Source organism: Diaporthe amygdali (genome assembly GCF_026229845.1).
Source record: "Diaporthe amygdali strain CAA958 chromosome Unknown NODE_37_length_474048_cov_65_229390, whole genome shotgun sequence".
In the NCBI taxonomy this organism is placed as follows: domain Eukaryota; kingdom Fungi; phylum Ascomycota; class Sordariomycetes; order Diaporthales; family Diaporthaceae; genus Diaporthe; species Diaporthe amygdali.
In genome coordinates, this window is record NW_026517057.1 from 321,863 (window position 1) to 346,840 (window position 24,978).

Consider the following 24,978-nt stretch of genomic DNA (forward strand, 5'->3'; position numbering starts at 1 on the left):
TAATAATCGCCCTGTATGGGCAGTCGCTAGATGAAACAAGAGAGCAAACCGGATGGCATCCTCGATCAAAGTGCCTTGGAAAAGCTCCGGAGCTCAAAATTGACCCATAATGTGATGCTACCGCGCTCCGATGTCGCTAAGCCTCTCAGAATCAAGTCACAGTCCTCATGGGACAAAAAAGTCGTATGGACGACTGATGAAAATGCCGCTGTCGTGACCGAGACTCAGAATATCGAGCCAAGATCTGACATGAAAAGATAGGTTAAGTGCCCTCAGACGTCGAAGTCTTCGTGTTGGGCTTGGCCAGACTGGAAGGAAGGAGCGGAATCCAAAGCGCCGAAATCCGGGCCGTTCAGGTTTTGAAAAACTGGAGTAGGAGGCTTGGGTGCCTCAAAAGAGTGGCTTCCGTACAGAAAAGGGTAACTATCCTGCCGCTGCAGGCAGAGAGGATTGAAGCCGCTGGCATTCTGCACATTCTGGCGATGCTGAGCGAAGTAGCTAGGCATCGCTCCTGGCTGGTGCATGGAGAAGGCCATGCCGTCGTTCTCCTTCATACCAAAGCCCGGAAAGAAGCTTTGATTCGGGCGGGGAAACAGTGAGGACGCTGTCATCAAGGGCGTGTTCGATGGAAGTGAATGCATGGCGTTTCGAAAGGCGAGATCGAATCGGTTGCCGGAAGGTGCTCCATTGGCATCTACGACTTTTTACGTTAGTTTCAGTTACGAACCACAAGACAAAGGTGTTTGCACCCACCCTGCCTGTTCTGGCGGTGCCCTTGAAAGATATCGCCTCCCGCAACAACGTCGTCGTCATCGTCATCAAGACGATGACTGGAGTTATCCTCATCCGATGCGAGATCTTCCTCAACTTTGACAAGCTTTTTGTTCTGGCGTGCCGAGCGGCGCTTGCGCACCTTCTCGTTATTAGCAGCACGAGTGGCTGCTCGGGTCTGTCGACGGGGACCAGCGGTTGCAACGGCGGTGCGACGGCTACGACGCTTCTTTGTAGTCGAAGGCAGCTCGTCCTTGGAATCCTAAGGGCGTGCTTTCTTAGCTTCCATGATAGAGAGTCTGTTAGCAAGAGACTTACCGGGCTTCCATCGATCGACGGGCTGTCGTAGACATTTCTAGTCCTGGTGACCTCAGACATGGTGTTGTCCCAGACCTCCTCGTCCGGACCGATCGAAGCAGACGCCATTTCCATGTTACGCACAACAGACGCGTGCTTCTTCTGGTTGCGCTTGCGCTTCTGGATTGGGGTCGCAGCATCGAATAAACCCATACCAGGGTACACCATTCCCTTGAGCTTCGACGACTCGTCGCCAGCATCACCGTCAGCAGCCTCTGGAAGGAAGCTGGTGTTGGCGGTGTCTGTGCCCGAGCGCGAAGTCTCTTGCTTGATGTACGCAGAACTCTGGGGCGAGTCGGGGAAAGGGTAGGCACTGTGGTCATTATAGGGAGGAATGGCGTAAAGCGTCTCGAAGGAGTTGTCGCGTGGTGCGTGCAAGTGCCAGGCGTTGGCATTGGGACGCAGAGAAGCATTGTCCAAGTGAACACCGAGGTCGTCATCATCCTCAAGTTTGACGTTCTTCCCAGTAGTATTCTGTCATTCCCGTTAGCCGCCTCTCCGAAGTTGCAAGAGGCCAATTCAAAGACATACCTCGACGCTGGTAAGGCGCAGCCTCTTCGCAGGCTTCTTCAGCTCCTTGGCGGCGATACGGTTCTCGACCAACTTGTCCACGCCGTTGCTGTCACTCCAAAGCTTGTATCGATCAAGCGTCCGCTTGTCCTCGTTCTTTCCCGAGTGTTGAAGCTTGAACTGAGCCGCAAGGTGGGACTTGGAAGAGATGTGTGTCAGTAGGTGCGAGACGTCGGAGAACTTGGGCTGCTTTGGGCACAGCAGGCAGATCAAGGGAATGGAAGAAGCCTTGTCTTCGACCTTGACCAAAGGCTCCGCAGGCATGTGCATGGAATCCATGGCAAGCTGGGAATATCTTGTCAGCCAAATCTTTGATCTCCAAGTCATCCATCCTGGCGACTTCAATGTCCAAAAAGAAGCAAAGAACATGGGACGAAAGTTATGGGACGAAAGCCACAGGACAGAGGCCATTCGGCCGAATAAATGTGCAGAAAAAGGATTTACCAACCACGCAGAACTCAGTTCAGCCACCGACAACAGAGTGTACAAGACTCCAAACGAAGACAGCCGCAATACAAAGAACGACTGGCAAAAGCAAAAGCAAGGAAGCAAAGATGGGTAGTTCAAGGAGTGACAGCAGGGTGCGACCCTGGGAAAACGCGCCTGAGGAGACGAAAACGCTGGGGACAGAAAGTGAAGATCGCAGGCGTGGTGGAAGAGGAACTCACATTGAAGGGGTTCGATCCAAAGGAATCGAACGGTCCAGCTGGAAGCTGCATGAAAGGATCGCGTCCAAATTGGTTGAACATCGCGCCTGCCGGGGGGAAACCGAAGCCACTGCCGCCACTGTGAGCTGGGCGACCCGCGATCTGACCGGGGAGGTTGGGCATGGGAAGGAACGGGTCGAAGTTTGGGACGTTGTTGCCAGCCCACAGAGGCTGGGAATTGAAGTCGAGGAAGGGCTGCATGCTGGCAGGAAAGACGGGGAAGTGGGAGGGAACGTTCAGGTCCCCACGGAAAATGGCAGGTGGGTACTTGAGTTGGGGAGGGTGCAGCTGGCCCGCGGGAGGAAGGCGCGTGGCCTTGTTGAGGTTGGGAAGGGCCGGGTCCTTCTTCTCTTGCGGCTGCGCCCTGGAACCGGCGTCGGAGGGGGACTTGGATCCAGCTTGTCTTTCCATCGCGAGATTCAGGATAATCGAAATCGTAGATGTAGAGTAGGTTGGGGCGTGATCCGGAATTGGATGGATGCAAGTTCCGATCTGAGTGCCCTTAAGTTGGACACTTTGCAATGCAAAGGGCTTAAGCAACGTTAGATGTTGCGAGATTCAGAATACTATGGGTTGTAGGTAAGTAGGTAGGGAGTGAGTTGGGGCCTTTTCTTGTAATGGGATGTGATTGGGAACTGAACGAATGCAAATTGAAATTGGAATGCTTAGGAGTTGGATACTGTGTAATGTTAAGGGTCCAGGCAATGTTAGATGTTGCGAAGTTCAGAATACTGTGGGTGTAGGTAGGGAGTGAGTTGGGATTCTTTTTGCAATAGGATGTGATTGGGGATTGAACAAATGCAAATTGAAATTGGAATGCTCTCAAGTTGACTTCTGTGCAATGTTCAGGGCCCAAGCAACGTTAGATGTCGACGAGGTTCAGAATACCATAGATTGTAGGTAAGGAGTGAGTTGAGATTTTTTAGATTTTGTTTTTGGCAATGGGATGTGATTGAGAATAAAATGAATCCAAATTAAAATTGGAATGCTCATAAGTTAAACACTGAGCAATGTAGAGGGCTTAAGCAGCGTTAGGTGTTGATGAGGTTTGGAATACTGTAAGTTGTAAGTAGGAAGTGAGTTGGAATGTTTTTTGCACCGGGACGTAATTGGGGTGACAAGTGCAAATAACTAATTAAGCACCCTAAATTGCAAACTGTGCAATGTCAACGGCCCAAGCAACGTTAAATGTTGATGAGGTTCAGAATATTGTGAGTTGTACGCAAGGAGTGGGATGTCTTTTGGATGGGATGTGACTGGGAATTGGATAAGTGCAATAAAGGTTGAACACCCACAAGTTGAATACAATGTAATATTAAGGGCCCAATTTAGACATCGGCGAATATTGTAAGCTGTAGTTGACGAGTAGATAAGGGAGTTTTTTTTTCTTTTTCTTTTTAGAATGAGACGTGATTGAGAATTGGATGGGTGCAAGCTCAGATTTGGGCGGCCCCAAGTTGGATTTTGTGCATTATCAAGGGCTCGAATTAGACATCAGTGAATTCAGAATATTGCAGGTTGTAGGTGGGGAGTTAGTTGGGATATCTTATGGGATGTGATTGGAAATTGGATGGGTGTAAGCTGGGATTTGAACGCCCACAAGTTGGACACTCTGTGCAATGTCAAGGGTCCGAGTCAGATGTTAGCGAGCTTTAGAAAACTGCAAATCATGGCGAGAAGTAGGTTTTGGGTGTGATTCGTTCGGGGCGTGATTGGGAGTTAAATGGGCGCAAGCTAAGATTTAAATGCCCACAAAATAGACACTCTGTGCAATGTCGAGGGCCCAAGTTAGACGTGGTGGGGTTCAGGGTACTGCAAGTCGTAGAGCCTGAGTTGGATGTTGGCGGGATTCAGGATACTGCAAGTCTAAGGTGAGCATCAGGTTGGGATATCTTTCGGATGGGATGGGCATAGGTTACGATTTGGGCGCCCACAAGTCGGACAATTGCACAGTATCAAGGGGCTGATTCAAATTTTGGCGACTTTCAATGTTGAGTATGTGTATTTGACGTGATGAGAAGCACCAGCGAGCCATGCAATGTCAAGGGTCCAAGTTAAACGTTGGCGAAGTTCAGTACTGAGAGCGCGTGGTTGAGGTTATAAGGAAGCCCAGCGAATCCGACGTAATATAGTACCAAGACTGCACTTCACGTCTCATCGAACTAGATGCTTTATATGTTAAGATACTAAAGTGTGTTGATTAATTATACCTTGTGTGATACTTAGGGTCTTAGTTGAGTGCTGGTGAGGATCAACACTAAGTGCCTGTAATTAAAAGACAAGGAGAGCCGGGAACTCTAGCGCAATGCAATACTAAGACCCCAATTTGAATACTGGCGAATTGAATGCTGTCCATACTTTTATGGCAGAGCGGCGGCAAGCTGAACAATGCGCGATGTTGAAGGTCTGGGTTGAATGTTGGCGAGGTAGGATACTGCGCGAGGTCGAGGTGACAAGGAGTATTAACAGATCTGACATAACCACAAAGTTCAGGCCCAAGTTCAAATACTGGCGGAATTAGATGCTGCGAAGTATCAAGATAGCGAGAAGCACCACAAAAGAGAAATGACACGATGTCAAGGCCACAAGTTCAATGGTGGCGAGGTTGAGCACTGCGTATTGTCGATATTACGAGTTCAATCGTTGGTAAGTCGGCGAGCTGGATACTGTATTACTCTAAGCTGACAACCTCAGAAGTAGAAAGTTAACAGATTGGCTAATGCTCAACCTTAAAGCTTTGACCGCCGGCGAGCTGTGCACAATGTCAAGGCCACGAGCGGATTGCTAATAAACTGGAGATTGCGTAGTATTAAAATAACAAGCCGAGCACTGGTATATCGAACACTACTAGTATCTACCATTGAGTTGACAGAATGAGTGTTTGCGAGCTGGTCACTGAGCAATGTTGAGGTGATGCTGATATACCAATATTGGCCTGGCTTAGGTTATCATGGGCAGGGAACGCAGTGCTAGTTGATTGCTGGCGGAGTATATACTGCATGATGTCGAGCTGAGACCGCTATGAAAAAAGTGTTCGCTCGGCGTAGGTCAAGCAATGTTGAAATTGCTAGGGACTTGGACGCGAATTGAGAGCCGGGAGTTAGATATCTGTGAGCTGGACACTATACAGTTCTGAGGCGATCCCGTCATGAAGTGTGGTTCGCCCGGCTGACAGCGCAGCTTTGTGAGCTCTGTATTCACTGATCTAGAAATATAGGCAGTCTGTATTTGGTCTGATCTCGAGCAGTTTTCCGACCTGAGGTGGTGTTATCGACGTGATGTCTTGTTATTAGGGTCCTCCAGGTGGTGCTCTTGAAGAACTGCTCCCGGAGCGGAGTCCTTCTAAGTTGGAGCCGTGCGTGACGTTTTGTATTTTTGCTTCTGTGTCCTCGAGGCGATGCTCTTAAGGAGGTGGTGCTTGAACTTGTGTCCAACAGGTGTTATCATGGCCCAGGCCGAACGGGTCGATCACCCTAAAGAAGTGAGGGCAGACTGCGGCTGTATATGGCCGCATAGTTGTCCTTGCGATAAGTTGCGTTTGTGAGGCTGGGCGAGTACCCGATGTCTGAAGGACTCTCATCGCTTATTGAGAGAGCTAAGATAAATATCTCAACTTGGTTCGCAGGGAGAAGACTGGGACTAGACGAAGACATTAGTATCATTGCTACATGCTAAGGCAGATATTCGCGGAACTCCTGTTCTGGGTTATCGATAGCATCTTTAGCCAGTTCTGGAGTAAGAACTTTAGTAACACTAGGTAGGAGAGCTTCAGAAATCTGAAACCAGATCTTGAGAAAATTGAGGAGGATATAGTCAACAGAACTAGTAATTTATCGCAAGGCTCAGAGAGAGAGAGAGATCATTATAGTTTGTTCAAGAACTCAAGGACTATGTTAGCCATGTTATATCTTAATGTGACGCTGGTCGTTGGTGACGATTTGAGAGGTAGTTGATGCAGCGATGAAGACAGGGATATGGGTGGGTGGCATGACGCTCAGCCTGGTTGGAGAATAGAGCTGGTAGATCGAAGGGTATGGGACGGCGTCAATAGTAGTATTAGTGGAATAATTCAAATGCGGTGGATGGTGTCCTCCAGTGCCAACGGTGTTCTGGGCTTGGCGGTGTAGATTACCGCTGTCGGAAGAAACTGGTGCAGTTGTCAGGGTGGAAAGTAAGTCAAGAAAGCTTGAATTTCAACCTGCTTCATGATATCCATTGCTCTCCTACTCTCCTTCTTGCTGAGCACTCAAACTTTTGCCGAGGGTAATTGTGATTGTTGCTCAAGTCTAGCTACACAGGCGTCTCGATTTGGTATCCTTTTGGCTGATTCGATACTTAAGAATCACTATTACCCGAGTCCGGGTCTTCGAGTGGCGATATCCCAAATGGTAATGAAGTCCACATAGCTGCAGTCCAGATGGCTGGGTCGGCAGTGTGGCTGCAATGCGGAAATGTGCGGCCGAGAGTGCTGGCTAAATACTGCAGATACTACGGATGGAGAGTTCCAGAATGGGAGGATCTTGGAACAAACCTTGATAGAGCAAATTAATATTTTGTAGCAATTTGGTGTGGGTTGGAACTCTGAGATATGTCAGTGATATTCATACTAGTAGTGGATGATGTTCGCATCACGAAGCCTGAGTACAGGCAAACAATTCTAAGTGTGAGTGCAGAAATTCACCTTAGTGAACATCCTTCAAGGGTGACTTTTATGTTAAAGAAGCCAGTCTTGCCCATAAAGTTCATGTTTCCTATAAAACAATGTATTTGAGGTCCTGTTAATGGAGGTGTGGTGAGTAATGACTAGTATTGTGACTTCGCCTACCATGTAAGGTGTGTTTCACGGCAAGGTCTGAGAGGGCATTGTAAATACCTCAAATTGAACATAGATGCGTTCACAGATTGCATCAAAGAAGATACAGACACGCATGGCAGAGCAAACTCGCACGCCAAACGAGACAACAGAAGGATCAGGAGCAAAACTTTAGAAGTTCAACATTGAATCACAGTACATTACTTAGCCTAGTAACTGCCAAGCAAATTCAGTCTGATGCAGGGGCAGTAAGGTAGAATCTGGAAGTACAAGGTGGGAGAATGATAAAATATAATATAATCTGTACCGCAGCCTCAGAAATAGGCACAGCATTGCTCCATGTCGAGAGGCTCGCGTGGCGGTTGTCTCGAGATCCGCTGGGTTCGCTCTGGCGCGTGGCCGGTCCCTCCTGGTCAAACGAATGTTATCTGGAAGATTAGTATACCAGCTTACCTAGAAAAATGGTCTCGTCCGGTTCGGATGAAAATCATCGGATGAAAGTGTCAGGACTCCTTGCTTGCCTTTAAGCAAGGCGTGCCTAGAATTTGAAGTTTAGAAGCTAATACTTTACCTACTCTACTTGTCACCTTGAGTAGTGATTGATTGCCTTGTTCTATATGATGAGCTCACTGGTGTTAACAGAAATTGTCATAGGAAAGTAGACTGTTATATCATTGCTGCAGGTTGTAGAGAACATATAGTTGCGAATCTTTATTAACTGGCACACGAAATTCTGGTACGTGCATCAAGTAGGCATTGAACATCATGGTATTGGGTGAGCTGGGGCTCTTGGGTAGGAATCAGTTGGTTGAAGGGTAGCAAGACCGGAAAGGTGATCCCTGGGGATGCCAGTCACCCTTACGAGGAGCAATGCAAGTGAAGGAGCGTAGGGAGAATTCGAGGCAAGTCAAGATCCATTGACTGCGTGCATGTGGATTTCAGTTGCTTGCAGGCAGGCAGTTCATTGAGTGTAGCTTTAGAGAGCAGCAGAAGTACAAAGCGAAAGTCTGCCGACTTTCAGACTTCAAATCTTGCTGCCTCTTGGAATATTCAATTCAGTAGTTTTCTCGAGACCTTGAATTATAAAGAAATCTATGTGAGGTGAGCTCATTGCATACTTTAATGGTGACACACAGAGACATAGAATGCTTGTCGATTCTTTTAATTTAAGGTCGAACCACAAAGGCTGTAGGCTGTATAGCCTTATTCTTGTCTTGACTGGAAGCCATAGGCTGTGCGGCTGACGAACATACATAGATTCACATGCATACACCACAATTTTGCCTGCTGCTCGAAGTATCTCTGAAATGTTTTCAGTCAATTTGTACAGTACTTGAACGCAAAGACACTTCTATTCTCAACTCAATTTGGGCTGGCAGCAAACGTTGCACATACCTAGGCAGCTTAAGGCCAAGCAGAATTTATAAATGCTGTGTTAAAACCACGTCTGAAAGTGTAACAATGTATAAAGCTGTCTGGAAAATCATGGTCGAACATGGAGTCCAGACTGCTACTAAGCCTCGTTTGGATGTAAGCGTTTGCAATTGACAGTACACTCCGGCCCTGGAGGATAGCGGAATCACGAAACTAGATTTTGCCATCTTATGGAATGCTCTTCTTTGAGTGGATATGCGCATTGACGCACTGTCACTTTGACAGGGGAGTAGGAACTAGGAGACTACTCGGCTCTCGAGGTCGACAGTCGCTGATTGTCACATGCCGCTGAGCTTCGTTGCCGCAGCAGTCTATGTGAGTAGCACTCCGACCGCCGATCATTTCAGACACCATGGTAACACGAACAAAGAAAGTTCACGTATCTTACGAGGCATCCCATCTCAGCGACGGTGTCATTTCCTTTGAGATTGCAACCCCTTGATCAGCTCACAACAAGGCCGGGTCAACCTCTACCTAGCGATTGTTTGGCTGGAGGGCTGATTTTCTGGACTTATGGAAGGATCGTATGAAAACTTTAGCTTCAGTTCTAATTTTGGTCGAATCAACGAATCCCCGTGTGCGCGCTGAAATCTCAACATTCCAAGACATGGGCGAGACTCTCTTGGCATTCGTTCACCGGGTGCCGATCGTCTGCCCAGAGACACGTTCAGCTGTCGGTCACGGGGTCGCAGTCGCTAGTCTCTTCCTTATTCTGAAAAGGATCATTGACAGAGGTTGATTAATTTGACGCTAGGTGTACACTACTTAGTCCTAGATACTTCTGCCATACCTATAGTCACGTTGCTTGGCCGTGTGCGTCCTGGCAGATCCCAGAGCTAGACCGGCTCCAGGGCTCGCACTCGGCCATGTACCGAATAAGAACCAGTACGTGCCCCAGGTTCCGCGAGTCTGTCATCAAGCACTCTTGCCTACCAAGGTATTCTCACAATGTTGACTTTCCGGCTCCTCGTCGTCCTCTGCGTGTCAGGTCTGCTTGAGCTCGCCGCGGCTCAGGTGCCTCCACAATGTGCTGTCAGTCAATTCGATGGGCCCAGGTGCCCTATCATACGAGCCTCATGGGATCATCTTCGTTGCCAGACATGCTAACTGTCAGCGTAGATGATATGTGCAGCTCAGGCTTCGCAGGAGCCACCATACGTGAACAAGACTCAATTGGAGCTATGTGCCGATAAAGGGTACAGCCAGCTTGTCGGCGGCTGTGTGACGCAGGAGTGTACCGTGATAGAAGGTCTATGTGAGTCAAGTGCAGATTGTAGATGGCATCTTACGACTCGTCAATGGCGGGAACTGACCGATTGTTGAGCGTTTATCAACACCACGAGAACAGCGTGCGGGCTGCCGCGAGTGGATCACCGCCGCGGCGTCCACGTGATCACTCTGACCATGTTTGCACTCGCCACTGTCTTCTTCGCAATTCGCATGGCCGTCAAGTACCTGAGATATACTCCATGGGGTGCCGATGATACTTGGCTGACGCTCGCATTTGTACGTCTGCAATGCTATCTTCGTGCAGCCTTGTGATATCTGTAGTAACAAGGGCAACTGACTTTGGTTAAAGGCCCTCCTCATCCCGTTCATTACCGTCATACAATGCAGTAAGTCATGACCATGACTTTCAAAGGGAAGGGGGCTGAGATTTACTGTTCAGTGATCCCACAAGGACTTGGTCTTGAGATTTGGGTCCTCCACGACTATCAAATAACCACTTTTCTCAGGGTCGGTTCTCTAGACTCGCTCTCTTGCGCGTCGATTGATCACATTAGAAGAGCTTTTCTGATACTTGACAGTACCTCCTTGCCGCCCAAACGCACTATGTCCTCATTATAGCGATTATCAAAGCGTCTATCCTGGCATTTTTCCTGAGAATCTTCCCAGATGAGATGTTCAAGAAGGTGGTATGGTGCACGCTCATCTACGACCTTCTCGTTGGCGTCATTGTTTTCACCCTCAGTCTGGTACAGAGGCAGCCCACTTGGCTAATATGGGAGGGCTGGAAGGACAAGGATCAGCGCGGCGTCGTCCTCGAACTGAACAACCTGGGCCTGGGCCACGGCGGAATGAATATTGCGCTGGATTTATGGATGCTCGTGCTGCCATTCACGCAGCTGTACAAGCTTCAACACCCGTGGCACAAGAAGCTTGGCATCTTCGCCATGTTTAGCGTCGGTATATTCCTGACGATTGTATCTGCAATACGTGTCAAGAGCTTGGTGTCATTTGCGACATCTGAAAACGTCACCGGTATGTGTACTGAAGTAGACCGTGTGTCCTGTGTCCCGAGTTGGCCTACTAATTACAATCTGTCGATAGACGACGCACGCGAAACCGTGATCTGGTCCTGCATCGAGCTCTGCGTGGGCATCGTGGTGGCCTGCATGCCGCACGCGCGCCAGCTGTTCCGCGAGGCCACACGGAAGTTCAGGCGCACCCGCCAGCCGCCCAGCTCGGCGGAGAGGACGAGCCGGACGTACTGGAGTCCGCGGCGTGTCCACCGGGACGACTCGGTCGAGTCGGGCACTGCCGTCGACCATTCCGCCGCCGGCCCGGTACCCCCCGACAAGAGCTGGTACAGCTCGACAACACAATCAGCTTATACGACGACGACTTGTACGAGCTCCCGTCAGCACTCGAGCTTCGCCAGTGATGCGCCAACGCGTGTCGCCTCGCTAGCACAGACCCTGGATGAGGCTCCAGGTATGCAACTGAAAACGCTAGGGGACAGACCAGGGAGTCAAGGATGAAGATGAAGAGTAGAGGAATTCCTACATCGGATGGGTGCGAATGCCGGTCAATTGTGAATATGGCCTCTATGTAGGTATGATGGCTGGATCAATGAGGTCAACCTTGAGCAGTGGCAAGGGCATAGATTCTTCCCGTCAAGGAGAGATAGTCATGGATGGAAGCGGAGAAAGAAGGGGAATCATACATCATTAATGGTTCAGGAAGTCCGCCCCTATCATTGACACAAATTGAGAGTAGGTGAGTCAAAATTAGCAGCGCCTTAACGTACTGTGTAGACCCTACAGATGGCGGAATAGCAAACTTTCACTAAAGACCTGTCCGTCCACTTGGACGGAAACGGCCAGAATGAAACAAAAAGAAACATCGGGAAAAATGACCTTTTCTGGCTCGTGTTCCTGCTGTGCTCCACCCCAAGACTGGGAAAATAGTCTGATGTTGCATTACAAGGCGAACTGCCTAGAAGTAGGCCCTGGACTGGTGCGCAATAGACCGGCACAGCCGGAATACGCTCCAGGCTCCATTCACCCGGCGTTCACTTGAGGAAATAGGCATGGCAGATGTACAGGATTTGGCAAGCTGTGTCCAGTGCTTGAAAGCTGTAGGTCTGCTGCTTGGTTGATGTCACCCAAGGAGAGCGATGGGTTGATCAACTAGGTAGACAGATCCATGCTTGCTCTTCTCTTGAAGAGTGTCCTAGCCCCATGGAGACGTAGGGGAGGTAGGCCTTTGGCAAGAGAGTCATGACACAGTCCACGAGTAAATCATGCTGGTTCAGGAAACAGCATTGATAGGGAGTCGTTTGGATTGCTTCCTTTCTCTACCTACTTCCCCAGCACCCTCTCGATCGTCGACCTTGGCATGCAATAAACGGGGTTGACAGGCTGCGTACCCGGGTACTCAAGCAGACTCAGCCCGGTCATGCCGAAGCACGTATGCCAGACGTCGACCATGTCACCAGGCCTGTCAGCGATGCCGCCGGCGTCGGGGTCCTGGCAGCGCAGGATGAAGCGGACGAGGGCGCCGCGGTCGATCCAGTGGGCGCGGCCGATGATCTGCAGGCTGCTCAGGACCCACCAGCTGTAGCAGACGTCCTCGTCCTTCTCCGGGCGGCCGTTGAGCCCGCCGCCGGGGACCTGGCGCTCGCTGAGCCAGCGGCCCAGGCGGTCGGCGTCGACGAGGTCCAGCCGGCCCGCGATGTCCAGCGCCGCCACGCACGTGAAGATCTGGCCCGAGTGCGACTCGGCCCCCGGGCTCACGCCGTAGCCGCCGTCGAAGTTGGCGCAGGCCGCGATGTGCTCCACTGCCTTGTCCACGTCGACCAGGTGCAGCAGCCCGAGCAGGGAGAGGGCGTTGAAGGCGCCATAGAGGAAGCGCGTGTCCTCCTCGCCCCACTCGTCGCCGGCGAAGGTGCCGGTCTCCCGGTTCTGGAGGTTGGCAATGACTGTACTTGTGTCAGCGATAATTTATTTTCCCCGTATTAGGCCAGCATGAGAAAAGGCCAGGATAAGGATGACAATACATACACTCGCCCACCTTAGCCTTGCCCTTCCCTCTCGTTTCCAGCTCGTCGAACGCGTTCACCATGGCGAGGATCTGCACGGCACTGACTGTGTAGAGCATGTGTGCGTCATGGCCTGGGGCGGCGCCGAAGCCTCCACTGTCATGCTGACATGAGAGCACAAAGTCTATCGTCTCACTGCGCGGGAGGGCGTCCGGGTGGCCCAGCAGGTGGAGAGCGACGAGGCCCCAGTAGACGCCGTTCAGGCGGAGGTGCTCGGTCAGCCAGTAGTCATACTCGTCCTTCCGCGTGTCCAGCGACTGGATGTATTTCACATGGTTGGCTGTGGCGAGCTGCAGCTCGTCGGGCAGCTTGTCGAGCTTTGAGGTCATTGCGCTGTCAGCTGTGGGAGGCAGGAAGGAATGTGGGAATTGTTCGTCTCGACTGGGATGTAGTCGCCCAGGAGGATGGGCGATGCGCGGGTGGCTTCCCTTGGTGACAGGGGTCATCAGAAAGAGCCATAGAGCAATGTCGTCGAGAGTCGGAGAGATTTTAGGTAAGCCACTGCGGGCTGCCCCACACTTCGCTTTGGACCATCGCCAACTCAACGTCGGTCCCAGAAGATTGGATCCTGTCGACCCTTGATCATCTGAGCCCTCACCTCGCCTCGCCTCGCCCCGGACTGTCAGATTGTCCAGGCTGTTCAGGGCTGAGATGAAAGGTTCCGATCAACACTTGATATTGTGACATGTGCTACGGGCTAATTATGAAGTACCTAGGAGGCCAAGCAAGACTGCGACAGGGGCAAACTCTCGTGCCCGTCAATATGCTGACAGCCTGCGTCACAGCATGAGAACGTCTCCCTCACACTCTCGCTCTCCCTAGCAGCCCTAAGCGAGTGGTGTGGAGATGCGCTCGCATGATACTCCCGCCTGTGGGCTGGTTTGCACAAACAGTGGACCACACCACCAACAAGGTTCAACACCGGCTCTCAGCAGCATCGAAAATGCGAGCCAGGCCAAGCGACGCGCGATCTTGTCCTACCGCCACGAGGCTGACGTGCATTGCATATCAACAATGATCAGCGTGCCACCGTATCAAGCGGGCTCCGTTAGAATCGAGTCGACCATTGGGGGAATCCGGCGCGAAAGCTTGTGGTCGGCATTATCTGTCCCTCAACCTGAAGCTCACAATCAAGGGCGATGGGCGTCCCGGGAACGATGGCCCCGTATTTTGCCAGCCTCATGCGGGTCTGCGCAGGCACGCGTAGATTGCGTGTGGAGGCAGAGTGCCTACAAAGTACCTGGCAGTTGTCCTTTTGTCAGGAGCAAGGGACCGGGCAGAGACAGGCTCTTGGGGGCCAGGCGTGCAAAGGCGTCTACCGTGACTGCGTGCGTGTGAGCCTGTGTGCGTGTAACTGCATACATACACAGTACTGAGGCGTGAGCAACTGTGAGCACGCAGGCCCTGACCGCTCTATTTTTGGCAAGGATGGCTGCCCGATGATACTTGGACGGTCTGCCAGGGGGAGACTGCCCATGTTTCAAGACTGAAGCGTGCCTGGTCTAGACCTCTTTGGGCATGGGCATCGTGGGCACCCCTCTCCTCTTGAGACTCCGCACCCGCACGCGCGACTTGAGGATCGGTACTCGCGGATGTCCAACTGCATGTGCCGGCCCGATGATGGTGGGTGGTGTGGAGGATGGCAATGCGAGAGGCTTGCGCTTCCTCTTATCATTGGAAGAGAGGGAGAGAGAGGGGCTTGCCGTGACTAAGTCCGGAATCTCATCGTCGAATCGAATTGTAATGCCATTGTCTCTCTGGCTGTCTCTGGCTGGCCACGTTGTTTGGTAGCACACGGGTTTTTTGGTTTTTTGTTTCGAGCGACGTCTTTGACGAGATGAGAATCGATGCGAGACATGGGGGGCCAGCACGGCATCTGCCAAGACCCAGCCTCGCTGGACGGCAACATCCGAATTGCTCGCACTCATTAGCAGTCGCCTGCTGCTAACGTTAGACTACCTGTCATGTGCCACGATGTAACTTGAGCCTTTCAAGGCCCCTTGATCCATACCCACTGACCGGCTTGCCTACGTGTTTACGTACCTAGACATAAAGCACGGCACAGCATATGTACAGTAGATCACATTAGCAGAATTCAATCTCGACATTCCCCACCGGCTCGCCTGGAGCCGAAGGAAAATGAAAGTTAGTATGCACACCGCTCACTTCAGGACACGGCTGGACGAGGGCCCGAGACATTGATGACTGTGACTTGCTGGCGCCGGCAATAGTATACTGAGCACATTTGCCCGTGCCTTCGTATGTACAGGAACAGTACTTGGGTTCCTCACCAGCCGCCCGTGCGAGCGTGCCTGGCCAGCCGGGCTCCAGATGTCAGAGCTTTGTCCAACGACTGTCACCTTTGACCTTGCGTGACTCGTCAACGAGGGAGCATCAAGAATGGAGAGGTTCATCTCGAGGTGCCTTGTTGTGGCTGAACTCTATATAACAAGCGAGCCATTCGCCGTACCCGTCACGGGTCTGGGTGAAGGGTTGAATGGTAGTTCAGGTGATTTGCTATGATGAAGCTTGTGATGCGCACGAGATAGTAGGTATTCAAACAGAAAAAAAAAGGAACCCAGTTTCCGGGCTAGCCCACAAGTCAAATCCAGACTGACGGACTGACTATTTACCGCTGATGAGAGCGGCTGGGCGGCTGCAAGATCGTTGGAGATCTCGCTCCAGCTTCGGTCTGCCCTACTCGAGCCGGCCTGATTTCGCGGGTCCAGGTCGTGCTCACCCCTGATCACCCGTGTGGGCCCTGCTGGGCTGGGCTGGCTGGGCTGGCTGGGCTGTTGGCGGGATACAAATTGGCCCCGAGGCTTCTTTTTAGGCATTTATTTCCCGTCTGCCAGGTATCTGCATGCACCGCGTTGCATGTACCTGGTGGTAAAGCCCCCTGGCACGGACGCAATCGTATCTCTTGGGAAATTCCCCGTCTCCCAGATGATCCCACGGGATGGGATCAACCGTCAGCGTGCATCTCTGGGAACATTGTTTCAGAACATCGAAGCCCGAAAGAACAGCTCTTGCCTTCACCACCCACTGTCACTGTCTAGACTACTCGTGCCGCCCGTCGTAAGCTCTGGATGTTTGTCGCCGGGGCTCTTTTGGCTTGCTCATGTGGTGCTCGTCCCATGTTCCCATAATTGAGATGACAACATCCAAGGGGTTCCTTCGAAACTGGCCCGAGGCATCATCTTAATTTGACGACCTCACCATCCATCTGAGGATATTTGTAGCAACTCGTCATTTCTGATGGAAATACCCTCCTTCCAAGGGATTCCAAGGGAATAAACCACAGCCGCGGTCGCCGTTGCGGGACCGGAACCTTCGAGTCGCCGCTCGTCCCTCGTCCCCCGTCCGCGTCCCCCGTTGCCCGTCGCCCATCATCTGTTATCGGTTTACCCCTGAGCCATCCAACCCTACCGCTCGCGCTTTTGCATTCACGCGGGCGTTGGAAGACGTGAGGATTCCACACAATCCGCAACCTTCCCCAGGTCTGGCGCATTCCACCAGGCTTCCTGAAGACTGATCAACTGCTGCTGTGCGAGTCCAGTTACACAGTAATTGATCACTCCAAGAGCGGGCCAAGCCTGGACTTCCCCGACACGGATCTGACCTCGACCCTCAGCTCCATCTTCGAACTCAGCTTCGGCTTCATCAGGCCTCCAGGGCCCGCCCCAGTGCGTCCCTTCAATTCTGCTGGGAACCGGCAAACCCAACGTGCCTTCAAGCCCAACCTACAATCTTGGGTACCCATACCAAGACAACGTCTGCGTTTGACTTAACCAGGTAGGCTGAGTCCTCGCTCGGGAAAAACGGCAGAAGCGCGACCGTCCATCTCGCTCGCAACTGGCGATCTGACCTAGGCACATTCACATTCAGGCACATTCAGTCAGGGTCGACCCAGTAAGAGGGCGCATCTCAAACCTGGGTGCCGAGCATCAAGCAATCAATCAGTCAGTCAATCAAGCAAGCAAGCAATCAAGTCAATCAACCCGTCTCTCAGTCAGTCAGTCAGTCAGTCAATCGGCCTGTGATCGACGCATGCTCGGTTCAGCCGCCCGAGCCTAAAACCCAAAACATCAGAGCAGCAAGAACGGAGCATTTCTGCTTCTCTCACACTGTTAGTTACCACAGACACCCTTGATCGGCACAGCTCGCTGCCTCCTCCCGGCACAGGGGAGTTGTTTCGATTCATGCGCCACACAGCAGGGCCGCCCTCTCATTTGCCCCCCCCCTCCAAGGGTCAAGCTCCTGGCTCCTGGCTCTTGGCTCCTGGATCCCCCAGCCTGCCTGCAGCCTGCCAGCCTGCCCAGTCCCTCCTGGTACGGTACTGACTGATTGACAAGAATTGCTTTGCTGGAATTGAGACAGCCGATCCTGAAGTGACACTTGATTTCATCTGGACTGTGTGCGAGAAAGTGGAGCGCTGGTCCCGGCCGCCCTCTCTGCACACGAGACAAGCACAAGCACAAGCAGCAGAGGCCAGGCACAGGCACAGGCACAGGCACAAGCACAGGCAGAACAGCCCAGCCAGTCAAGGTACAACCTATCCAACGCATTAAGCCTCAGCACAGTACCGCCCTCAGCATCAAACACCCACCACAACGGAGCGCCCGAGCATCCGTTTGAGGGTTGTTGCCGGCACCATCGCCAACACATCGGTCGCCCTTTACTGAGCGCCGCACCGCACTGCACCGCCCTTGCACCCGCACCGCACCACTCCATCACCTCACACCACCGTCATGGGACGAAAGAAGTCCGTGCCTCCCCAGCCGCTCGTGCTGCAGCAGGCCCAGTCTCAGTCTCAGGCCCAGGCCCAGCAGCAGCAGAACCAGCAGCAGTACCAACAGGCGGCGTACGGGCAGCGGCAGCAGCACGAGTACGAGGAGGAGCGGCAGCAGGAGCACTCAGGCGGCCACCGTCTAGGTACCCAAGCCCAAGCTGACGGCAGGTGGTCCAACAAGTCCAAAACCTCGGCCACCACCACCACGACCACCACCATCACCCAACCCCAAACCCAGCAGCGAGATCGTCCTAGTGAAACAGACCAACACCCACCACGAATCTCACCCGCCACGACCGCCAATTCGTCATCGCCCAAGTCTCCTCGCTCTCCATTTACCTCACGCTTTTCTCCAAAGAATCTATACTCACTATCCAATTCGAACCCCCAGCTCCAGCCTCAGTTACAGCCCAACCAAATCCTGCGCAAGTCGCCAGCCCCTAGCACGCCTGTACAATCGCAGAATACTAGCAGGACCACGCCCACTCCCACTACCACTGCCACTACCACTGCCACTACCACAGGCGCCTCCACCAGGAAACCTCAGCACATCGCCGAGCTGCAGCAGCAGCCCCTGCCCCTCCGCGACCAAGAGCAAGAACCGTTCCCACCCATCACCGCCTCAATCACCCAGCCCGGCAACAACTCGACCACTTCTCGCCCGCAGCAGCCTGATCGAAGGCGACTTAAATCGAGCCACGGCCAACGCCCACGGCAAAACGACGACGAAAAGAAGGGCTTCTTCTTTAGCTTTAGCAAGTCGGGCAAGTCGTCGTCCGATCGCCTGCCGCCGCCGCTACCACCACCCTCACAGACCCAGCCCAATACCACTACTACCGCACTAGACCCACGGCGCGAAGCAGTGATGAGGAGCACCGATCAGCCAACTCCCACCAAACACAGTCCAAAACAATCAACCGGTCAGTCATTCAAACCAAACCCTGGGGTTGAGCCCATCAGGCACGCATGACACGGTTGTTTTGCAGCGCCGCCTCTTGACTCTCCCCTGATTCAATGCCCTTTCAATGCTGATTCTTTGTCTTCAATGCAGACACATCCCATGTAGATTCTGCCCCGAGACCCGCCCCCTCTTTGCCCTCTAGATCCGAAAGCTCGTTGGCTTCATCCCAAGAAAAGGGCGACACCACCACTACTTCATCGAGAAAAGGCTCCAAGCCCAAGCCATTCACATTGCTGAGCAGGACAAAGTCACAGCGTGACAGGGACGGCCGTAGCCCACGCCATACTCCGAGTCCCCAAGACCTAAGAGAGGTCCCCAATACTCAGGTGCCGCTACCCGAACCAGAACGTGCGCACATTGCTGCGCCTCCCAAAACCGCGACAGCCCCCCTCGACCGTTCGTATAGGGAGGCCATGTCATCGTCGTCGCGCAACCACTCCGCCGACCGCGGCGACCGTATCCCGTCGCGGGACGCCTCGACAAGCAGAAACTCGAATCGGGAGAGGGACTATAGCCGCGGACAGCAGCATTTCTCACAGAAGGACGGTCCAGCTTCGTTTTTCAACAATCTCAAGAGAGAAGGCGGCAGGGTAGCAGAGTCAATTGGAAAGGGGCTTTTTGGCAAGGGCGGTCGCAGCGGCAGCACGACAGAAAAGGAGCCACTTGTGGATGACGAGCATTACGTGTTAAAGGTCATCAATCTCCCACTTATCGAGCAAACACGCCTGACCAGGATATCGAAACGGCTCGAGGACTCGAGAGACAAGACGGAATTCTGGATGCCCGCCTTCCCCTGGAGAGCGATCGATTATCTCAATTACAAAGGCTGCGACGTGGAAGGTCTTTACCGAGTGCCAGGAAGTGGGCCTCAAATAAAGAAATGGCAGCGGCGGTTCGACGAGCGTGAGTCGTCATGTGACACCAACAGCTATCAAAAGGATGTTTCAGCTAACTAACCTTTCTCGTGCAGGCCTTGATGTAGACCTATTCAGCCAGGAGGACCTGTATGATATCAATATCATTGGTTCGATGCTGAAAGCATGGCTTCGCGAGCTCCCCGACGAGCTGTTCCCAAAGGAGGCACAAGACCGAATCGCTCGAGAATGCGCCGGCGCAGAGAAGGTGCCTCAAATGCTCATCGACGAGTTGTCCAACCTTTCCCCCTTCAACTACTATCTGCTCTTCGCAATCACCTGCCACCTGAGCCTGCTCTTGGCGCACGCCGACAAGAACAAGATGGACTTTCGCAACCTCTGCATTTGCTTCCAGCCGTGCATGAAGATCGACGCATTCTGCTTCAAATTCCTGGTATGCGACTGGAGGGATTGTTGGAAGGGATGCAAGAACGAGACCAAGTTCATTGAGGAAGAGTACAAGTTGTTCGACGCGCCACCGCCTCCAGGCCTCGGTGTTAAGAAACGCCTAGAGCCCCGATCAGAGCCCCGACCCGAGCGTCGCCCTTCGCCAACGGTGGAGAGGGATGAGCGAGATCGCAACATTTCTTCTTCGGACAGCAGCAAGAAGTCGCAGCAAGGGGGAGACAGCACGCGGCTGAAGAAGAAGAATGGTATCCAGGAGAACGGAAGTGCAGCAACCAAAACAACTCATCTGTACACCGACGCCCCAACGAACGGCCAGAGTGCTACACCAAGAGCATCGAACGATATGCGGCCCCTGTCACCCATCAAACCTCTGTCGCCACTCGGGTTCTAGAAATGCCCGCTACGATTGTGCTTTCGGTAGAGCCGTTTCGATATTTTCTACTCATCCTCAGGCGAAAGAGCAAGGCCTGAGTGCTGTATGCATGCCCGCGCCAGGTGGCTATCCTACATGACGTGAGACGCCAATGACGAATTCCCTTTGTTCGTGAATCATGAGCTTTCTGCCCCTGAAGACGGCCCAACCCGGTTGAGGAGTGATCGCGCGCAAGGGCGACGGAGAGGCCACATCGGAGCTGCCCTGAGAGGCGTATGTTTTTTTTTTTCATGTATGTTGTTCTGTATACCCCCACAGGCATTTGGATTGATGGGACCTCCCACCACAGAGCAGAAGTTGAGGTGCATTGTTTTCTACGTTTCTTCGTTTTTGTTGCGCTTAGGCAGACGTTTTGTCTGCGGCCTTATTCCCCCACCCAAGCGTTGAATATGAATGGAATTCGAGGGGTGCGAGCAGGGGTCACCACGAACGATTTATACCAAGATTGCGACTCGCGACTTTGGGGCATCTGTGCGCTCTGCGACGTATCTCCTCATCGCTACGGACAGGATAGTTGAGGAGGAAGAGATGACTGGATGGTTTGGGCGGCTACTCGTTCCTCTTTCTCCATGGAAACGGAGGATCCGATCTGCTTGCTTGGGTTAATATGCAAGGAGGGGAGCATGGCCCTCGAAAACCGGAGTTGCAAAGGTATGGAAAGAGTACTTGTATATTAGGGCTGTGAGGACAGTGTCCTGGACAGTGGCTTGGCCCCGCTGGAGAGGGCGGCCTGAATGAAAAGATTCAAATTTCGAAGTGCTCTCAATCGAGTCCGCTGTTGTCGTACACTTTGTGTCTACTGTGCCGGTATGTGTCTAGTCTCGCTGCACATACTTCTGATTGACGGGGAGAGGCACAGCTCTGCACCCTTGACGCCGGCGATTGTAGGATTGGACGCGTAGTCGAACTTAGATATCAACATTCTAAATTGGACCAATGAGTCCTCATTTTCCAAAGTCTTTATTCTGGGACGTCGAGGGTAAACAACTGGGCTGGGACTTCAATAAGGAGTGAACACCAACGGGACCTGATTCTCAAGATTTATAACCCAGCCAGGAACCGACTACATGAAGGCGATCCTTATCAAACCAACACCACACGCAACGTTACCAACCGGGTACTGAGACAACCACACCCCTCCAATCACCTCGCAAAATGGATCACCATCACCGCACCGAAGCTCTGGCACGTAAATTCCAGCGTCATGCTTTTCCCTCGTCCTCGCCCTCAGCAAACGCTCCCCAGTTCCTGCTCGAAAGCCGTTGGCACGTGGTCGAGCTCGCAGGACCCGAGAGACGCCAACAGAAAGGCTCCAACAAGGCCTCTGACAGGCGAGGTGGCCGGTTGCACACGATCCGCAATCGCAAGGCGCTCGTGGCCGTGCGACGCACCCTGAGGGTACGGCACCGGGGCCGGATGCGGCAGCTCGCTGGGCGGGGGGTAGTGGGAGTCATCGCAGGGCCGTTGGGCGACGACGTGTGCTCTATAAGCGGTTGGCGAGGCTATGCAGGCAGTATTATGAACAAACGAAGTTGGGCTTTGCTGTGGGTTTGGGAGGACTTCTTCTCAAGCCCGGTCTCAAACGGGTATATTGTAGGCATTTGCTGTCTTTCCCGGTCAAAAACAAAAAGAGGTGGCTCTTGACTTTAGATAGCCGCCGCCGGCACGATCCCGTTTTCCATTCCTAGACGCCAGAACTCCGTCTTTTGAACATGCATGCAATGTCGCGAGAAATGCCCCGATCCGCGTGAGCCCAACCAAGCCTTGCTTGCATTTTCCCACGTCAGAGTCTCTCTCTACTGGACATCCAAGAGCTTCCCAACCCCGAAGCAACACTCCGGCCAAAACCCAACTGCTCCGTGCGGTCACTACCCCTACTTGGCCGCATGGCGCGCGTTGCTCCGCATCTTCCTGTCGTTGCGGCGGATCTTCTCCTTCCTCTCGCGCCGCGACGTGCCGCGGACCGTCTCGCCGTCCTTGAGCTTGGCCTCCTTGGCCGTGTCGACCTCGACCAGCCAGTCGTCCTGGACCTTGCCCTCGGCGCGGTCCTTGGGGCCCTTCCACCCCCACTTCTTCTCCCACTCGCCCTTGTCCTCGTTGTACCGCAGGTTCTGGCGCTGCTCCTTGGTCTTGGGCTTGATGCCCTTGCGCGCCGCGAACTGCTCCCACTTGGTCGGGGGCTTCGGCGCGGGGAGCGGCTTCTCGCGCGGCAGAGGCGTCACCGGGGGCGGCAGCGACAGCAGCACGCCGTCCGTCTTGGACGAGGTTATTGGGCAGGTGGTGAGCAGCTGGTTGACGAGCGCCTGCGCGCCGTCGCGGGCTACCGCTGCGAGGCTTCCTTCCAGGTCATCGTGGTCGATCTCGAGAGGGTTGGGGTCTGAGGCCAGCAGCAGGCCGAGATCGAAGGTGTAGGGCGTCGGCTTGTCGACTGTGACGGGCAGCTTTGGCTTTGCTGGTATAGACATGGTAATTGGTGGGGGTGTTTCTTGGGATTTGGAGTTCTTGATGTAGTGCTTAAGTAGAAATCTGCTAATGCTGGAGCATTGAGGATGAGTTCGTCGTATTCGAATTGTCCCCTGTCGTTGCGCCCAAGAAAATCGAAGACACGCCTGAATGTTGAAGGAAGATCAACGTCGTCGATTCTTCTTTGGCCTTTGACTTTTGGTTCCTGGCCTGGACAACCGAACTTTTTAGTGGGGCAGGCTGGCCATGATTGGCTATCTTGCTCCCGCATGGCCCGAGCGCCCGCTGTTGCTGCATGTCGGCGTCGAGCTTGGGATTGAAATTCTTCATGTTGGCCAAGCAGCTTGAGCTGGCCACCCGTTTCCGCTGCCCATACACCCTCAGTGGCGATCCAGTCGCGACGACACCCCGCTCAACTCCCGTCTCTCGACCATGCAATAGGAGCCATACGACTGATTACATCAAGAGGAGGACTGGAGGAGATATCGCAATGGCCTCCCAAAGCTGCTGGAGGTGCCTCCTCCGGCCGTCAACAGCCGCCAACCAAGCTCCCACAACGACCAGGTCACTTGTCCCAGTAGTAACTCCGACCGAGAGGATATTACAAAACAGGACATCACCGACTGCCTCGTTCTCGACCACTGCGCATCAGCATGCTACTCATGGAGGTGGCGCTGGCCAACGCGCTGGCAAGCGCATGCAGCTTTCCAAGTTCAAGAAACCAAAGGACATCGTCAGAGGAAAGGTTCCCCTGCCCGGCGAGAGGAAAGCATGGCGCAAGCGCATCGTCCTGTCCAATAACAACGCCATCCCAGTCCACGGCTCCCCGAGACTGGACGCGGACAATATGGCGGATTCTGCCAGCGCCGGCAAGGTCTTCAAGATCCCCGAGGGGACCATGGATCAGCTGCGCGCCAGCGAGGCTTTCAAGTCGAGCCAGACTTGGGGCCTGTTCCACAGCCCGCACGCCCTGGTTCGCCCTGAGATGGTCGAGATGTGTGCGAGTATGAAGGAGAAGGTGGCCAAAGGGGAGACGCTCCGTATGGTAATATCAGGCGAGAAGGCCGCTGGGAAAAGCGTCTTGCTGTTACAAGCGATGGCAAATGCCTTCTTGAACGAATGGGTTGTCATCAACATCCCTGAAGGTGAGCTTGATTCTATACGGGGTGAGCAAATAATGCAACAATGGCTAAACGAATTCCCACTATAGCACAAGACCTGACCACCGCCTGCACCGACTACGCGCCTATCCCCGACACCAACCCCCAGCAATGGATGCAATCGGTCTACGCACTTAAGCTGATGCAGAACATCCGCAACGCCAACCGCGCGATCCTGGACCGCGTCTACACCACTCGCTCCTACGAGGAGTTCACCAACCCCGTCGCCGAGGGCGCCACACTCAACGCGCTGATCGAGTCCGCCCGTGAGACCGACCAGGCGTGGCCCGTGTTCTCCGCCCTGTGGCACGAGCTCACGCTCAAGAGCGAGAGCAGCCCGCGGCCGCCCGTGCTCTTCGCCCTGGACGGGCTGGCGTTCACCATGAGGGTCTCGGACTACCGCAACACGGCGTTCGAGCCGATCCACTCGCACGACCTCGCCATCGTGCGCATGTTCACCGACCTGCTCTCCGGCAAGACCGCCCTCCCCAGCGGCGGCGCCGTCATCGCCGCCACGTGCCGCTCCAACTCGGCGCGCAACGCGAGCATGGAGCTCGCCATCAAGCGGCAGCTCGCGCGGCAGCAGGGCGTCGCCGAGGCGGACCTGCCGCCGCGTGACCCGTTCAGCAGGAAGTACGACGCGCGCACCGACGAGGTCATGGAGGGCACGGGGCTGCGGGTGCTCAACGCCCGGGCCGTAAGCAAGCCCGAGGCGCGCGCGCTGATGGAGTACTGGGCCGCTAGCGGGATGCTGAGGGCCGCGGTCGATGAGCGCGAGGTCACTGACAAGTGGCAGACCGGCGGCAACGGGATCATCGGGGAGATGGAGAGGGCCGGGCTGTTGAGTCTGAGGATATGAGACGGGCCAGCA

At 53.6% G+C, this 24,978-nt stretch overlaps 7 protein-coding genes across 7 annotated transcripts; 4 read left to right on the forward strand and 3 right to left on the reverse strand.

Annotated features, from left to right (window-relative positions):
• Positions 1-272: 272 nt before the first annotated feature.
• Positions 273-2,816, reverse strand: J7T55_002121 (uncharacterized protein; the record flags this gene model as incomplete). Its single annotated transcript, XM_053133500.1, has 5 exons — positions 273-694; positions 754-1,033; positions 1,090-1,602; positions 1,660-1,983; positions 2,367-2,816. The coding sequence occupies 5 exons, from the start codon at positions 2,814-2,816 to the stop codon at positions 273-275; spliced, it is 1,989 nt and encodes a 662-aa protein (XP_052988680.1).
• A 6,784-nt stretch (positions 2,817-9,600) lies between these two features.
• J7T55_002122 (uncharacterized protein) lies at positions 9,601-11,725 on the forward strand (the record flags this gene model as incomplete). The annotated part of the gene is made up of 8 exons (XM_053133501.1): positions 9,601-9,684; positions 9,772-9,907; positions 9,977-10,158; positions 10,232-10,268; positions 10,322-10,389; positions 10,461-10,914; positions 10,984-11,367; positions 11,700-11,725. 8 exons carry the CDS (start codon positions 9,601-9,603, stop codon positions 11,723-11,725), a joined length of 1,371 nt encoding a protein of 456 aa, XP_052988681.1.
• A 511-nt stretch (positions 11,726-12,236) lies between these two features.
• J7T55_002123 (prenyltransferase and squalene oxidase) lies at positions 12,237-13,305 on the reverse strand (the record flags this gene model as incomplete). Its single annotated transcript, XM_053133503.1, has 2 exons — positions 12,237-12,856; positions 12,939-13,305. 2 exons carry the CDS (start codon positions 13,303-13,305, stop codon positions 12,237-12,239), a joined length of 987 nt encoding a protein of 328 aa, XP_052988682.1.
• A 4,422-nt stretch (positions 13,306-17,727) lies between these two features.
• Positions 17,728-20,442, forward strand: J7T55_002124 (uncharacterized protein; the record flags this gene model as incomplete). Its single annotated transcript, XM_053133504.1, has 3 exons — positions 17,728-18,688; positions 18,820-19,632; positions 19,700-20,442. 3 exons carry the CDS (start codon positions 17,728-17,730, stop codon positions 20,440-20,442), a joined length of 2,517 nt encoding a protein of 838 aa, XP_052988683.1.
• Positions 20,443-21,639: 1,197 nt separating this feature from the next.
• J7T55_002125 (uncharacterized protein) lies at positions 21,640-22,194 on the forward strand (the record flags this gene model as incomplete). The annotated part of the gene is made up of 2 exons (XM_053133505.1): positions 21,640-21,882; positions 22,135-22,194. The coding sequence occupies 2 exons, from the start codon at positions 21,640-21,642 to the stop codon at positions 22,192-22,194; spliced, it is 303 nt and encodes a 100-aa protein (XP_052988684.1).
• Positions 22,195-22,358: 164 nt separating this feature from the next.
• J7T55_002126 (uncharacterized protein) lies at positions 22,359-22,949 on the reverse strand (the record flags this gene model as incomplete). The annotated part of the gene is made up of 1 exon (XM_053133506.1): positions 22,359-22,949. The coding sequence occupies one exon, from the start codon at positions 22,947-22,949 to the stop codon at positions 22,359-22,361; it is 591 nt and encodes a 196-aa protein (XP_052988685.1).
• Positions 22,950-23,242: 293 nt separating this feature from the next.
• J7T55_002127 (uncharacterized protein) lies at positions 23,243-24,966 on the forward strand (the record flags this gene model as incomplete). The annotated part of the gene is made up of 2 exons (XM_053133507.1): positions 23,243-24,092; positions 24,158-24,966. The coding sequence occupies 2 exons, from the start codon at positions 23,243-23,245 to the stop codon at positions 24,964-24,966; spliced, it is 1,659 nt and encodes a 552-aa protein (XP_052988686.1).
• Between the last annotated feature and the right edge of the window lie 12 nt (positions 24,967-24,978).